At 42.1% G+C, this 17,463-nt stretch overlaps 1 protein-coding gene across 1 annotated transcript in view; it reads right to left on the bottom strand.

Annotated features, from left to right (window-relative positions):
- The window catches only part of Igsf10 (immunoglobulin superfamily member 10), a 28,142-nt gene extending 10,890 nt beyond the window's left edge, over positions 1-17,252 (bottom strand). The window contains exons 1-5 of the mRNA XM_059265388.1: positions 17,174-17,252; positions 13,884-14,078; positions 12,273-12,402; positions 8,780-9,170; positions 657-4,925 (exon numbers count right to left, since the gene is read on the bottom strand). Of these exons, the coding sequence (XP_059121371.1) occupies positions 657-4,925; positions 8,780-9,170; positions 12,273-12,402; positions 13,884-14,077 (4,984 nt within the window). The 5' untranslated portion in view covers position 14,078; positions 17,174-17,252. The remainder of the gene's footprint in view (positions 1-656; positions 4,926-8,779; positions 9,171-12,272; positions 12,403-13,883; positions 14,079-17,173) is intronic.
- Between the last annotated feature and the right edge of the window lie 211 nt (positions 17,253-17,463).

Here is a 17,463-nt window from a genome sequence, read left to right on the forward strand (position 1 = left end):
CCCAGGAATTGAACTCAGGCCATCAGGCTTGGCAGTAGGCTCCCTTTACACATGGAGCCATCTAGTTGTCCTACCAAACTCTTCTTAACACATTAAAAAAACATCCTAGTAGGGGCTGGGGAGATGGCTCAGCGGGTAAGAGCACTTGTTGCTCTTGCAGAGGACCTGCGTTCAGTTCCCAATGCCCACATGCTGGTTCACAATCATCTGCAGTTCCAGTTCCAGGAGGTATGACGCCCTCTTCTGACCTGTGTGCATATCAGGTACATATGTGCATATATGCACATGAAGGCCTAACACTCACACACATAAAATAAATCTAAAATTTAAAACCTTCTAATAGGGGTTGGAGAGAGAGCTCCAGTTCCAGGGAGTCTGGGACCTCTTTCCTAAGGCACCTGCCCTAATGTGTGCAAATGCACACATGCACACGCATGTGTGCACACATTTGCACATACATTTTTGCACACACACTTAAAAAGTAAAATCTAAAAAAATTTCTTCTAATGAGGAATATGCAAATGTCAAATGAGGATATCAATAGGTTTTATATTTTGGAGAAATGTAAAACTAGTGTTGGTACTTTAAAGACAACTCTGAAAGATACGATCATGTCCTTGTTTTATAATTAAGGTATTGTTAATGGTTCCAAATACCTGATGAGACTCGGGTCCAGTGGATGGTGGGCAGGGGGTTTCCAACAGCCTCACAGGGAAGAAAGGCATCGGAGTTGGTTGGAATAGTAAAACTTGCAGCCTTTCCTCCAGTAATTCTTGGTTTTTCCAATATAGTTCTAGGTACAGAGTCAGAGGGAAGGAGTTTGGAAGTTGGGTTTTGAACAGGTTTCTTATCAAAGACACTCTCTGCATGCTTCTGTCCATTCCAATGTAAGGCATGGGTGCTGGCCTCTGGAAAGCTGAGAGGGGACCACATGCTCCCTGCTGGTCTTTTGCCCTTTACAATAGTTTCTGAGTATGACTTGTGCTCAAAGTGGTTTTCTGGCCAGGGAGAGGGCTTCCATTTAGAATTCTGTGGTTTATCTATTCTTAATGTTGGCCCAGGTGTTGAAAGGAACAGATTAGAGGAGGTAGAGTAAGTGGCTCCAGTTACGATCTCGGGATCTGGGCCAGGCTCTGCTGAGGATTGCTGCAGATCTCTATTGTGCTTTGAGGATTCATTAATGGTGACCATTCTATTGGTCATCATCTTGAAAATTGATGTGGATGTGACCTCACTGTCTGTAACCACACCCCTAGTCAAGGGAGGAGGGGAAGGACTGGGCATCAGAGGCGCCCCACTGTTGAGGGATGGTGGTATGTCTGAGGCTCTTTTCATGGTGGTTACCTCCTGTGATAGGTTGAACAAAGTTCTTTCTGAAGCTGTTGTATTTCCCGAAGTCTGAGTACACTTCTGTGACACTTCAGTTAGGCCCAGGAGACTGGTTTCTGAGTGGAGAGCAACTGTGCTTACAATTCTGCTGGTGTCTTCTCGTGACGAGTGAGTGAAAGCCGAGGAAGTGTCAGCTGTTGTTGGAGCTGGGTACATGCTGAAGCCCGAACTCTGCCCTGGGGTGGTGTTTGGGTCATGCCTGCTCTTCTGAGGCCACTTTATTTGGTCTTTTGCTTCTTTGGAACTTGCTATTTGGGTTTCAGAGATAATGACAGATTCAGGGGCAGTAGGAGTTGCCAGGGTGGCTGTTTCCATTGACAGGAAGGTCATTGTACTACCTCCCTTGCTGGTGGCACTAGGAAGCACTGGGGAGGAGTTGGTGAAGGGCTGCTCCTCGCCAGCTGAGAGACTTCCGACACCTTCAGTGGCCTTGTGGTGAGTGGCAGCCATTGCTGCTGACAGAGTTTGCATCAGAGTTGCGGAGAATGTTGTAGAAGGTAAGGGGGGGCTATGATCTGTGGGTAAAAGAGGAGCTATTTGGGGAAACAGTGTGGCTGTGTTCTTTTGTGAACCAAACTGATCCAGGTTCTTTAACATCCTCTTTTTGCTGTGGTTATTTATGAAGATCTGGGGCCAGGGAATTTTCCTTCTTGAGAATTTTGTGTTTGTTGCTTTTGTTGGCATTGAGGGTTTGCTGAGCGGACTGGAAAGTGGTGCTGTCACCACTGAATCTCTTCCAGCTTGGATGGTACTAGACACACTCAGGTAACCACTGTTGTCTACTGGAGTTATTTCCAGGGATACAGGTGTTGGAGTAGAAGTCATGCTTGCTTCACTGGGAGTCACTTGGGTACTTCCATCTCCGAAATATTTTATAGTAGTTGTGAATGTCTCAATATCTACATTTTGTTTGTTCTTAAATAATAATGGTGGGTTCTGAACCACAGTGGTAGACTTTTCTGCTATGTCCCCGGTGATGTTAGCTCTGGGGAGGGTGCTGAGGGATGAGCCTGGAATGGACCATGCTGTAGTAGCCAGGGTGAGCCTCTCTGTAGAAGAACAGGTTGGGCACATCCTGTTGGGCTCTGTTGCTGAAAATTCACTAGTACTTCTGTTAGCAGGTCCCTTGAGTGCCGGCCTCACAATCCTATATCTATGCCGTCTGAGAACTGGGGTTCTGTACGGGCTTGTAATTCGCCCCCTGCTCTGTCTCCCAAAGTGCCTGGACAAGGGGAAGTTAGCGGTACTGTTTCTAGGCCTGTGAAATAGAGAAGGGGCAGCAGTGTGTGAATCTGAAAGGTGCTTGGGGAAGCTAGGATCTTTAGCAGCGTGAGAAGAGGTATTATTATTCCTGGCTCGGCTCTCTCCTGTTATAGGTGTCTGATGCCCATAATCCTCTGTTGGATTTGCTGACGGCAAGACTGTATCAGCTTTGCTGGTGCAGATACTTAGCATGTTGGCACAGCCATTAGCAGCCATGGTTCCCCCTGGGACTGGGTGTGTACTTTGGGAAGATGCTCTTCTCCCCATCTGAACAGCATCCTGAGTTTCAGTTACTCCAGATACTGATGGAAAGATAATGCTTGAATTTTGGTTGGTTGCATTTTCTATTTTGCTTGCTGCAGTTGGGTTTATACTCTTTGACACAGCTGTGGTGTCAATAACATTGGATAGTTTGAAATCAGGACGGTGATTAGATGGTAGTATTTGTGGATTCATAGTAGAGAAGACTTCTATGCCAGAAGTTACACTTGTCACGAAGCCATAAGATACTGGTCTAGAGTCAGTAGTTGATGACCGTTCTGTGACAGAAGCTTTAGTTTTCTGAACTGTGAATTCTTCATCTAGAGAAATCATGCCGGAAGCATGTTCTTCCTCAGCAGGGAGCACCACAAGTGGAGCACCCAGCGGCACTGGCTTTACTGTGGTATTTTCTTGCTGCTTTGGCACAGGATTCTTTTTTGCTTTCTCTAAAAGTGCTGCCCAGTGTTGTGGGTCAATTCTCCGAGCAGAGAGAGGGAACTGCCTCCTATGCTCCCTGAAACGCCGGAGGGTAGAATCCCCACGCCGTCGATGTATGAACTCTCTGTATTTGTCCTTCTTATGTATCCTGGAGACTTGTTTTCCAGCCTCTGCCCCTGTCAAAGCTGATGCAGAGAGTTTCGAAGATGGTGGCTGCCTAGAGGGAACACTGGGATTGGGTTCTCCAAGTCCAGATCCATCTGCTTCCCTATCATGCTCCACTGACCTTTGGCCTTTCATTTGGACTGAAACTTGAAAAATGGAAAAATCCACCCCTGATGGGTTGGCCGCTACACAGCGATAATGACCTTGGTCTCTTGGGGTAACCTGTAATATTCTTAAGGTCCCATTGTTAAGAATTTGTCTGTCTCTTGATGACTGAGAGAACACAGTGTTTCCTGGAAGAACCCAGCTAATAGAAGCATCTGGAATACCAGTGGAATGGCATGGAAGATTGAGTGTCTCACCAGAAACCACTGTTTGTTGAACTCTATTTTCATGCATGTTTTCGACATGGGGCTCTACCACAGTTATCCTATAGGTGAGAATGTCAGCATCTTCATAGTTCGTGCTTATGCAGTGGTAAAGGCCCGTGTCAAAGCTGTCAGCCATCTGGAGTTCCAATTTTCCTTTTTTGTCTATTAGGATGCGCCCATCCTCACTAACATAAGGGGCTCTCACTTTACTCCCATCGGCTAGAAGCCATTCCAAGTGAGGTGAAGGGTCACCTTGGCCCGGACAGTCCAGGGCAATAGTGCCACCAGCCAAAACAGTGTGTTCCAGTTTGGTATTGTTCATTATCGGAATCATGGTCCATTTGAGTCTCACTGGTCTCATCTCTGCCCTTGGTAAAGTGATTTGAGCATCACTGGAGAACTGGATCTGTAATGTGCTAAGTGTGGTGGCATTTCTATTCAGCTGCAAGAAAACTTTTTCTTGTTGGAGCCAAAAAGGATCGGCTCTGAAATCAGCCTCTATGTTGGTAAAAATGTCTTCAGGCAGAAGAGCCACCTGTTTATATTTGGAAGACAGCTGTGGAGTCCCAGTAAGCTGTGGCTTCCTTTCCAGTCTCAAAGGAGAGTCACTGTACAAAGCCAGTAGTTGCCACACTGGCTGAATGTGATTATGATCTACACGGCACACCAGATTTGTTGAAAATGACATATTTAGCATGATGTAGTCATTTTCTTCAGTGAATGCAATTGGCAATGTCCTGGACGGCTTTTGGATACTACAGACCACATTGGCCTTGTTTCCAGACAGGTCTGTCATGTTCAAAGACAGGGAACCGAAAGGTTTTATGAAATCTTGGGGTGACAGGAAGGCAGATCCATTGTCCTCCTGAATAGCCAGGCTCTTTGGCTTCTGTGATGGATCAATGGTTGGCTTTGTACACAGGAAAGCTCCAGCTGGTTCCATAGCAAAGGGTCTGCCTTTAGAGATCCTGGGGTTCATGCAGAGGGGACACTGCTGAGGACTGGAGGGGCTTCTGTCCTTCTTGCATTTTATTACATCTAGGAAAAAATAACAATTATATTTTAAAAATGTGTCCTCTTTATAAATTAACACATGAATACTTTGAAGAAATATTTTCACTAGAGTTCAAAGAAGCTTCTGAAATGATTTCTAGAAAACATACTGTCTACACATCATGCTACAATACAATATGCACAGGTACAGGGATTTTATTTGCCTTATTCACAGCTGTCTTTATTACACCTGGATATTAAGACCTGGCTATATATTTAGTACTTGATAAGTATCCATTGAATGAACCCTTTCCTTATCTAGAGACACAAAATCATAAGCTTGTGTTCAGCACTTTAATTTGCAACACTTCAGTTCCTCCTGCCAAGGTTTTAGGACAGTCATAGAACTTGGCTATATGTTAAAAGGTAACCTACTTGAAAATCTCTAAATTCTGGGATAGCATTAAAAATCCAAGCATTTTTCCATTCTCTACAAGAACAGTTTGTGTTTTAGCTTAGTAGAAATAGAGATGGAGAGATGCAGACAGAAGAGACAAAGATGTGGGTAAAACTACCCAATAAGATGTGAGTATTGATAGAACATGGAAGGTAGTTGGGATGGCCAGTCCAGGTTTAGTGATGGTCCTGATGGATAAGATGGACTCAGTACTAGAGAGCCAAGTGGAATGGGGGAAAGGAGAGACTTGTGTCTGGTAATGTCAGAGTTTGCAAATCATACACCACTAGTCACAAAGGACTGAGTCCTGTTTGGGTAATGAGATGCCATATTGGGCATTTTAAATATTTTAAATATTGCTCTGGTGAGCCTAATTTAAAAAGCTGGTCATTCAATACTAAATAAGAGGTATAGAATTTTCTCTGAAACAAACCAGTCTGAGACTTTCATGCTGTCCCACATAATATTTCCTATACCATTGTTGAACACAGCAGATAACTGAAACAATAGATGTCTTAGATATACATCCTGAGAACAGCTTCACACATGTACAGTTTCCTTGTAAAGGGCAAAGTCACTCTGGCCAGAGACTCTAAACCCTTTAGGTGTGTACCAGCCCTCTCATCTGAAGACAACCATGGTCTGAATATATGGGTTGGAAAATTCCAAAAGAAACATAAGTTTGATATCACATGCAGTTCTGAGTACTCTGATGAAATCTCCTGTTGTCTCAGTGGGCCTCATCCCCAGCACGGGACACAATCCCTCTTTCCAGTGTATGCGTACAGCATATGCTCCATGCTTAATAGCTACTAAGCAATGATCTCCAGCATTGCATAAACTATCATGGTATCATAGTGTTTGTATCCAAGTAATCCCTATTTTATTAAGCATACCCTCAAACACAAGAGTGGTGATGCTGACAATCAGATATGCTGGAGAGAAGCTATGGACATGGTTCCTTTCAGAAGAAACCTCTCAACTTAGGAAAGAACAAAACAAAAGAACACATTGCAAGCCACATGCCAAAGTTCTTTGATTTACAGTGAAAATGTAGCTGTGAAATTAGGAAGAATGAAAAAGAAACCTATGTTAATTTTGCTACTGTACTTTAAACTTCCAAAGTTAGGGCCACAGTATGCAGAGATAAACACAGTATTATTTGGTAGTTCCTATGGTTTTCTGCATCCACTGCAAGTCCTGGGATGTATCCTTCATGGATATGGGAACACTACTATACCAAGTAAAATATAATCAATCATTATTCACCTAATTTTATAGAATAACATTGTGCAGAGGAGGTAGGTAGAAGGAATAAAAAGCTTAGAACCATCATAAGGAGCTCCTTCCAATGCCATCCACCACCTACTGACAATATGTGTCCCTTACCTGCTTGTCAGTGCCTTGGATCTGACCTCATGAAGCAGAAGGCATAGCCAACTTCTGGCTTAGTTAAACCACATCACAACATTGCATTCATATCTTGGGATGTTCATTGCGGCTTGTGCCTGGACCAGAGCTATCATGCCTCAGGTTGGCTCAGATTCAAGTCTGACTGTCACTTCATTCCGTTCACACCAGTTTCCAATCCCACACAAGTGTTTTCCATCCCTCAGCCCTGTCATTCAATGCCAAGCTCTGGCATGAGCTATTTGCCTGACATGCCCAGTGCCATCACTAATTACACATTCCTCGAGGACTCAGTATGATCAGCACTTATTTCCAGTGGGCTCCCTACTTTACCTCTCATGGTGCCCTCTGCTTTCCCTGGCTTAACCTTCAGCATTCATAATTAGAATGCATTGTTTGGTTGGTTGTCTTCCCACTGGACAGTATGCTCTGTTTGTTGATCTGTATGTCTAAACCCTGGTCGAGGGATGTCCAAGAATGATGCAGTTCACGAAAAAGGGGAAAAAAGAGGAGTAGGTGAGGATAGCAAGGTGAAGGGAAATGTCAAGAAGACAGGCAGCTGGCAGGACTAATTCTAAGACCCTGATGTTTGTACATTTTCACTTATAAATTGAGATAAATATGTCCGATGGTAGAAACTGGCCACTTGCAGTCTCTATACAGCTATTACCATCTGTCTCCCTAGAAATACTGTTGTAGCTTTTTATGTTGTTTTCAATTCTGTTGCAAATATTTGTTAAATTTGCTACTTGAGATTGTTTTATGAAGACTACACTATGATTTGGCATTGTAAAGAGATGACATACGTAGATATGCATGAGACCAGATCAGCAAGACTCCAGTTTTATATCCATGAACAAATGCATGTCAGGAAAATGGAAAAAGTCTCTGTTGAAAAGCAACCCAAGAGTTTTGTGGAACTAAAGAATGGAAGATGCAAGTAGAGATGAATATATTAACTTTGGACTGCAGGAAGTGTCAGAGAAACTGCCACACTGCCAAGGAGAAGCTATCAGACTGCTTGGGGTGGAAGAAAAAATTTCTAAGTATAAAGGTGATTGATTAATTTATGAGTCTTGTGAAATTGTCAGTAAGAGCAAAAGCACAAGGGAACCTGTCATTTAGACATGACTGAAAGATGTTAGTCCTAAAGGTTTGTTTGTATTATATATATATATGTAACTATATGACATATGTGCATTGTGCATTGGCACATGACACATACATTTTTATATATTTTCATATATATACATGTTTGAGACATAGTAAGACCATAGGTAACTAATAGATAGATGGTGAACTCATTTCTTTTTACCTATATAATAACAGTTTGCAAAAAGTATTAAGTACATACTGTGTCCCAGATGTATTGTAGAGGCTAAGGATAGATAAATTAGACATAGCAAAGGCAGCAGACTTTTCATTCTATAAATAAATTCTATAAGTATAGTATAATATTCATTCAAGAAAGTAAACACGAGCAAACTATAGTAATGTTGAGGTCCTGATTCTGATGCAGCTGGGATAGATAAGCAGTGTGACTCTCCTGGAGAGGTAATGCTGAGCAGAGCTTCTATCTGGGAACAGAGGAAGCTGAGAAGGAAGGGGATTGCTACAGGCAGAGCAACAGCAGGGTTCAGTGCAGCAGGGTTCAGTGCCGAAACAGTTGTGGTGTGTCGGAGCTGGAAGGAAAGTGTCTGCCTGGGAAGGGGAGGGGAGGACGGCTTTTAGAGAGACTGAGGACCGGCCTGCGCCACACTAGAAGACCTTACAGTTGGGCCAAGAAGCATGGCCTTGGTACTTTAAGCCACAGAGTGCCAAGTAGGAAAGATTGTCAGCTTCACAGACAGAGCTTCCTATTTTCCCGCTGTGATGCAAACACAGCTGTAGGGGTACAGATATCATTGTCACTGGTTTATTTTGAGGACTTCATTTTCTGCATCCACATGATCTAGGCCTTTCTATTACAGATAAAGCACCTCCAGCTGGTTATTCTATTTAATTAGTACTAAGAAACAAACAGTATAGATACCTGGCTTTCCCCGTATCCAGTCAGACAACCACTTTAAATGGCAGTCACAGGTCCATGGGTTTCCGTGCAAATAGAGGCTTTCTAGGTTTGGCATATAGGAGATCATTTCTTTTGGGAGGGAGGTCAGGAAGTTATCAGACAAGTACAGGTACTTAATGAAAGAGGTTTTAAATATCTGGAGATAGCTTAAGGAGACAAATGTGTCTGGATGGAGCTTTGTGAGCCGATTTCCTTCTAAATGTACCAGGCGGAGCAAGGTGAGTCCATAAAATGCCTCAGGGTTGATAAACTCAATGCTGTTGTGATCCATGTGCAACCGGGTCAAGCTCCTGAGCCCATAAAAAGTATCCTTCTGAATTATTTGGACTTTGTTATAGCTCATTTTTAAGACCTGCAAATAAAGATATGAACATATTTGTCTTGTCAAAGGAACTGTCATAAAAAATAAAAGTTTATGAATATAGAAATATGTTGAGATTAATCCTATGGAATGTGCCTACCTTAATTAAAACCTAATTCAAACAAATTAGTTGCCAATTGAATATGACAATAACAGAGAAATTAGGACACATACAAGCAGTTGTTAGTATTAAGGAATTATCACTAAAGTTATAATATATAAGATAGTGATGTTGTGGTTACTTTTAAAGTCTCTTTAATCTTTTATCGTGTATAAGATCAAGCATCATAACTTGGATTGGATTCAGAACAGCTCAGCGGAATGTGAAGCTCAGGGTGCAAGTGAGACACGATCTGTCACACTCAGATAACTGCTGAAGCTGGGCGATCAGTGCACTGGAGTATTTGAATTATCTTCTTTTTTAAGATTTTACTACGAAGTCATGAGGTGCCCTATGGGATTCATTTCCCTCCCACTGGCCTCCCTGGCTGGTTCCTTTCCTCACCCTCCATTGCTTCCCTGAGTTCATTACACTCTCCTGTCTACTTTTGTGTGTAGTGAAAAACATCCTGAAGAAGGAGGAGGAGGAAAAGAAGCTGGGGAAGTAGAAGAAACACTTTATATAAATAAATTTAAGGTCTATAAGACTATCTATGGACTTCAATTTCCCCCATTACAGCATCTTAATTGAGCTGTAGTTAAAAGGCACTTTGTTCTTAATTATAGTGTCATTGTGACATCTCCATAATATATATCATTGTGCTTTGCTAGTATCTGCCTCCCATGACCTTCCATTGTCCCCGCCCACTCCGTTGGTTCCTATCCTCCCCCAAATGATTCCCCTTCAGCTTTTAGGTCAATATATTAGCATATCTAGATTCCATCTATGAGCGAAGCCATGGCATGTGACTCTCTGTCCCCATTACCTCATTTTACTCTCTCATGTCCCTCCTTTAGGCCCTTCTCAGAGCACAGCACACTGGTTTTTAGTATACCCACTGGTATAACTAGATCCACCTCTACTATCCCATCTTAGGAAATTGTCATTTCCTCAAATTAAGACCAGTCGACATCCACAGTTATTTTTGTTTTTTCTTCACTCTAAGCAATAATTAATTTCCTCTCTGTTTCTAAAGATTCGTGCATTTTAAACATTTCATATAACTAGAATCATACACCATGTGGCATTTTGTGCCTGGCTTCCTTCACCTAGCCAGATGTTCCTGAGACATTGTGGCACATACCAACTCTTCATTCCTTTTTGTTTCTACACTGTATGCATGTTACACAGTCTGTTTATCCACTCACCAGCTGGTGGACATCTGGCATGCTGTCTTTTTCAATAATATGAATTTAATTGATTCTGAATTGGAAGCCAAATAATTTTGAATGTTTCATGATGCCTTAGTATTTATCAAATCCCTTTCTAATTAGTTGAACATACTATTTTTTTAAAAAGAAAAGAACATGAAATACTTATAAAAACTGTGACTTCCTACTCATTTTCCTATTTGACTCAAATTGTCATCTCTATAAAAGAGGCTTTTCTGGAATGCCACCTTCTACAATAAATAAGAGTCAAACTGGTAAGCTTTGGCCTAAATGTCACCTGGGAGTACAACCTCAAACCCAATGTTTCTCAGTCAGAGGAAACCTGGCTAAGAGAATAAACATAGGTGGAGAATTCCATGAAGGATACAGGATCAGTTCCTCCTAAAGTTACATGTCCCAAATGTAGCCTGATCTAGCCAAATCAGCATCATCCTATCCATACACTGCACTCCATGCTCCCTACCTCAAAACACTAAACATAACTCTGGCTTGACATTTAAAGGCTCTGTGAACAGTGGATATTATTGCTTTGATTGCTATTATTTGTTATATGCAAGTTATGATGAATGATATATAACCTATAAACTCTATTACGCTTTCCCTGAACAGTGTGTTTATTTAAAGAGTTGAACAGTCTTTAATTCATGCAGCATGAATTAGCTTCTCAAAAGTGTCAAGGTTATAAGCAGAGTAAGTGCTTCATGTACATTCTCTTTTGTTCTCCTTATTCTTATTGATAGATTTGTTTAATCCTTTCATTTCTCACTTAGGTGTATGATAATTCTTACAATTTTTTGGGTTTTTTTTTTTTTCAAGACTGAGTTTCTCTGTGTAGCTTTGCACCTTTCCTGGATCTTGCTCTGTAGACCAGGCTGGCCTCAAACTCACAGAGATCCACCTGCCTCTGCCTCCTGAGTGCTGGGATTAAAGGTGTGTGCCACCAGCACCCGGCCTTACAATGTTTTATTCATTTGTGTGAGCATTTGCAACTTCAGTTTAGAGTTGGTAGAGGATAAACAAGTAAATAAACAAACTGAAAATTTATAATGATTTATAAAATGCTACCATGTTAAAGACTCTCCTCTTCTACTTCCAGACAAAGAACTAGAAATGGCATTTTAGGGATAAATTTTAAAGGTTTAATAATCCCTGAAAATTGATTTCTTTTGTGGTTAGCTGGGGGGTATGAGAAACCTTGGCCTCTAAATCTGTTTCCTTTCCCTTCACTCCCCTCTGGTCCCCTCCTATCCTCTCCCTCTCTCCTTCCTTCTGTCCTTCCTTCCTTGTTTCTTTCCTTCTGTGTGTGATCTCTTGTGCATGCATGTGTAGAGACCAGATGCTAGGTGTCTTCCTTGTGCTTTCCACATTAGTTTTTGAGTCAATTTCTCCCACTGAATATGGAGCTCACTGATTGGATAGAGTGGCTGGCCAGTGACTCTCTATTGGCCAGTGACTCTGCTACCACTGCTTCCAGGACTGGGATTGCAGGTGTTGTTTTCCACCATGATGTGTTTTGATGTGGCTGCTGGGGATCCAAACTTAGGTCCTTATACTTGTGTAAGCATTTTACCCACTGGGATATCTCCTCAGTCCCCCAGCATTTTCTTAATATTCTAATTTCCACATATAAGATCCTTCCTTGATGTCTGCCTGTAGTTTACAGAATGTTCATTTTCTGTTCCATGGGGATAGACAGCTCTGGGGGTATAGCTCACAGTTCTACCCCACTTCTAACTCTCCATGATCCTCGACCCTTCTCACCTGCAAGGACTGCAAACTGGAGAAGGTCTTGTCGGGGACTGTGTGAATGCCGTTACTGTGCAGCAGGAGTAACTCCAGTTTGTCCAGCCCATAAAAATCATCTTCTGCCAATCTAGCTAGGCTGTTGTACCTGAAGAAAAAGTCATTTTAGGCATCAGCTGAGTCTGTCAGTTAAAGTTCAAATATCAAAGCAGAAACAAACAGAAAAGCCCCCTTTGCCACTGTGTTCCCAAGAGAGTTTTTGAAATACTGTGCTTGACTGCAGAAGTTCCACTTCCCACCCAGTCCTTGCAATCTCTTAATCATCCCTCCACATCCCTTCCCATTCTCAAGTATTTATGCATATACTAGCATCTGCTTGAGCCTATCATTTTCTTTTGTGGATGCTAAGACTCAGGCCATTCTCTTTGGCACTGTCCCCTCACACTTGCAGGTTGAGGTAATCAATGGTTAAGAGGCCTGGCACTGAAGTCCACATGAGTATGACTCTGAGCTCGGGCCCAAAAAAGCTTGTGTAACTCTGGGTAAAATCTGGAGACATTTTGTGTTCTAGTTTCCTCAGCTATAAAGCATAGATAACAGAATCGAGTTCAAAGGTGTTATGAACACCAGTGTCTTAGTTAGGGTTAGTTTGGTACTGCTGTGATGAAACACTATGACCAAAAGCAAAACCAGGGAGGACAGAGTTTGTTTGACTTACACTTCCACATCACTGTTTATCATTGGAGGAAGTCAGGACAGGAACTCAAACAGGGCAGGAACCTGGAGGCAGGAGCTGATGCAGAGGCCATGGAGGAGTGCTGCTTACTGGCTTGTTCCTCATGGCTTGCTCAGCCTACTTTCTTATAGAGCCCAGGACCACCAGCCCAGAGATGGCATCACCCACAATGGGCTGGGCCCTCCCCCATCAATCACTAATTAAGAAAATGCCCTACAGGCCTACCTATAACCTGATAGTATTGTGGCATTTTCTCAATTGAGGCTCCTTCATCTCCAGTGATTCTAGCTTGTGTCAAGTTGATGTAAAACTAGCCAGGACAACCAGTGAATGAATACATACAGCACTCAGCCCAAGGGCAGCTCATAGGGAGAATACAATGTCGATCTTTCCTGTTGGTGATTGTACATTTATACAAACAACAATTTTTCATAACCTTTAAAATATCACCATAACTTGTCAGATTTAATAAGTCAAGTGTTTAAAATATGCTCACTCTGGCTAGCACTGTGTGCTATGTGGGCATTTATAAATCTCAAAAGACCATGCAAAAGAAAATGGTGATGATTTTTTTTTGACATAGGAGGATAGTTCCTCTTGCTTGGTCATGCCTTGTATTATAACAATAATTGTTAACAGAAACTGTAATTTTTCCAGTAAAAATGTATTCAGAATTAAGCTGCCCCATAATTATGAGAATCCTAAACAACTAAGAGAGTCTTAAGGTTCTAGTAAAAGACTATCAGGAAAAAATATTTATTGTCTCCACAAATGTAAGGTTCTTATGAGCTCATTTTAGAAGAAAAAAATAGTAAGAGTAATCGCAGGTGTTTGGGGGACCATGATGATCAGTGGTCCCTCTCTGAGAAGGGGATCAGGCAAGGCCCACATACCCTAAATTTATGCGTTCCACATTGGCTGGGATGCCATCTGGAATGGAGGTCAGGTACCGAAATGTACAGTGCATCTCTGTGGGCACGTAACAGGCACAGCGGTGAGGACAGGCCCTGCTCCCAGGGGTTACCACCAGGCAGACTACAGTGAGGGAGGTCAACAAGCAGCTGACTTCTCTGTCTCCCATCTTCATCCTGAAAAGACATCACACCACAGTCATACAAAGAGTTCAAGCAAAGTTCCAGTAACACCACACATAGCGACTCTGGGAATAATTGGGGATATTTTCTTTAAGGGTCATACATGATTGATTCATACATTTCGTGCCGAATGAACCTTAAATCCATTTTTCCTTATTTAAATATTTTCATGTGATATATTTTGATCATATTTTTTTCTCCTCCTCCAACTTTTCCCAGATCCTCCCCACCTTTCTATCCACCCAACTTCTTTTTTGCTCTCAAAACAAATAAATGAAAATCAAATCAAAACAGTAACAAAACAAAACAAAAAAACACAGAAAATATTCACAGAGTCAATTTTGTATTGGGCATGGGGGCTGCCCTGAAGTATGGTTGATCTACTCAATGTCACTCCATTAGAGAAAACCGATTTCTAACTCCCAGCAGCCATCAATTGCAAATGGCTTCTTGGTGAGGGATGGAACTTCGTATGGACTTCCCTTTCTCTGTACTGGCATTTGGGTGCAGGTCTTGTGCATCCCATCACAGTCCGTTTTCAGTTAGCAAACAACTGAACATGTTTCTTCATAGTGCCTGTGTCATTATGCCTTGTTCTTATTAGCTTCCCTCCTTCCTATTGCTTTCTCTCAGACCCCCAACTCTAGCTGGTTTGTTTCTGCTTTCTTATCAAGTGCATCCCTATACACACATGTACAAGTCAGAATTGTATATAATTAAATAAAATTATAAACACATATACACATAGGATTGTAAATCTAGGTTCTGCTCATAAAAGAAGCCACATGGATATTTTCTTTTTGAGTCTGTCTTATTTTTATGAGCTTAATGATTTCCAGTTCCATCCATTTCCTGTAAATGTCATGATTTCACTTCTTACGGCTACATGGAATTCTACTGTACATATGTATCACATTTTCTTTATACATTCATATTTTGATGGACATGTAAGTTGATTCTACTTCCTGACTGTTGTGAATAATGCAGCAATAAACACTGCTATGCAAATTTCTCTGTGTTACATTCCCAGGAATGGACTGGTAGTTCTATTTTCTATATTCAGATTTTCTTTGATTAGGAACTTCCATAAGAACTACAAAGAATTAACACCATCCCCCCCACACCTATCATCCAGTAACTGAATGGGCTCATCAACTGAGTAAACAGCTCTGAAGAAAGAAATACAAACAGCCAAGAAAGACTTGGAAGATTGAAGTCACCAAGATTCCTAGCCACCAGGGAAATGCAAATTAAAGTTGCTTTGAGATCTCCCTCTCTCCACTCAGAATGCATATCATCAAGAAAATAAATGACAACAAGTGCTGGTGAGATCTGGGGGAAGAGGAACCCTTATCCCCTGGGGTGTGAACTGGTGCAGACACTATGGAAAATGTGCTCTTTATAGAACCAGTGTGTGCTAGCCTCCCACTGGACTTTATCATTAAATGGGCTTTTTATTATGAAAATGTTTTTATAGCTTCTCATTTCCTGGAAAGCAGGATACCTATTATTAGAGACCATAATAATAATATTGGAACAATTAGAATTCATAGATTTAGTCTCTTGTTTGCATAAGAGCCTTTTAAACTATCAAAACATTATAAAACATTATAAAAATTGTACATGTGCAATTTAGAAAACTCAGCAACAGTAAATAGATAAAAAAATCATTTCTCTCATTTCAGCACTCAAATATAACCAACATTTTGCCGGCATATGTATATTATATATATCCCACATGTGCATTTATGTATGTACTTCTATATATAATCAAACAATTTTGTAACATTGTATCATTTAATGTATAACATTTTATTCATTTGATTTAGCCTTCTAAAAACACTTTTACAGCTGTAATAACCCACTGGAAAAGAGATCAAATCTCTTTCTAACATGACTTCAAGTCCTTGCCAAAAAGGACACATTGAACATTTCAATGCCAACTGCTGACCAGGAGGACAGTAAACTGACCTCAGCCCAGAGCTATAGCATCCACAATGACCCTGCAGGCATAATACTGTCTGCTCTTTCTCTGCTTGGAAACATGCCTCTCCTCACTGACACAGGGACACCGGACAGGACCACAGAAGAATTATGTTCAGCTTGTTAGGAGATGAGATCTTTAACCCCCAAGTGGGGCAAGCCCAGTGGTCCCATCGTGGGATTGTTATGAATGAGTTTAACCCAAATTAAGACTTACTAAAGATTACTTATATGCCTACCCTGTGACTGCCAAATCACAGAATGTTCTGAGTACTCTTTGCATGATTAAAAATAGCAGGTAAACTTGCTATCATTATACGAACAAAGAAGGAACAAGGTGGAGGTAATTCTCTGTTCAGCTGGGAAACAGAAGCAACTATATACACCCTGAGAGTTAATTACAAGAGAATGGAGCCATAAATAGCACACGGATTCCCGTACACTTAAGCCTCAAACTGTATATAACAAAAGAGTTGGCAGTACCTGGGCTCTTCTGTCTTGGCTTTGAGTCCTCTTGCAACATAAGCAGAGACAGAAAGTCTTCACCCGAGTGAAGGAAAGTTCTTTGCTTCCAAAGGGAGCAAATGAGTTAGTCTTTTCTGGCTTATGACTGAGGGATTGATCGTTCAGAGACCTGGAGGCGCTTCTGTAATCTTAATGCTCTCATCCATTTCCAAACTTACCAAAGCCTTCCTTTATGGCGCGGTTGCTGCGGCTGCTGTTGGAGATTTTGTAATGCTCTTCCTCCTCCCTAATAGTGTATGTTAGTTCTCTTTAAAGTCACTTAAACACAACTATTAATCAATCACTCCTTCTTTCTGACGTTCCCGGAGTTTCTCCTCAAATTGCTTGTTTTGTACAAACGTGTCATCAGTGTCTATGAAAGGGTCTCAGGCTACAGATAATCTTTCCCGTGTGTTTTGCCTGGCCTCAGTCACTGAAGTGAGTTTACCTCGGAAGCTGCTTTTGTCCCCACTCCCCTCCAGTACCTTCCTTTCCCTGGACCCTTCTGCCCACCCACCCCGTCTCTCCCTGGACCCCAGCCCCCATATCGGCCAGCCTCCCTGAGTTCCTTCACTTCCGCAGCAGGATTGACCGCAGCTCACCTCTGCCTCTGGGCCAATGGACTTGTGCCTTCTTTGGGGTCTGCTCAGCCTCTGGGGGAAGGGGGGTGGGTCTTCGCTTGTGGGGGGGGGGGGGTGGAGGCGGGAAGGGGCGGAGCGGGTGACGTAGCCTTAGCCAAGAGCCTCCGCTTCTGGGACTGGGCGGGCCATCGATCCGATCCGGGACCACCAGCGGAGTCCGCCAACCCAGGCTCGCCTGCGCTTTTGCTCCTAGGTTTTAAGTCCCTGGGCTTTTCTGCCTGGTAGCCGGCTGTGAAGCTCGGCTGGTTCAG

The sequence above is a fragment of the Peromyscus eremicus genome, chromosome 6, assembly GCF_949786415.1.
Source record: "Peromyscus eremicus chromosome 6, PerEre_H2_v1, whole genome shotgun sequence".
In the NCBI taxonomy this organism is placed as follows: Eukaryota; Metazoa; Chordata; class Mammalia; order Rodentia; family Cricetidae; genus Peromyscus; species Peromyscus eremicus.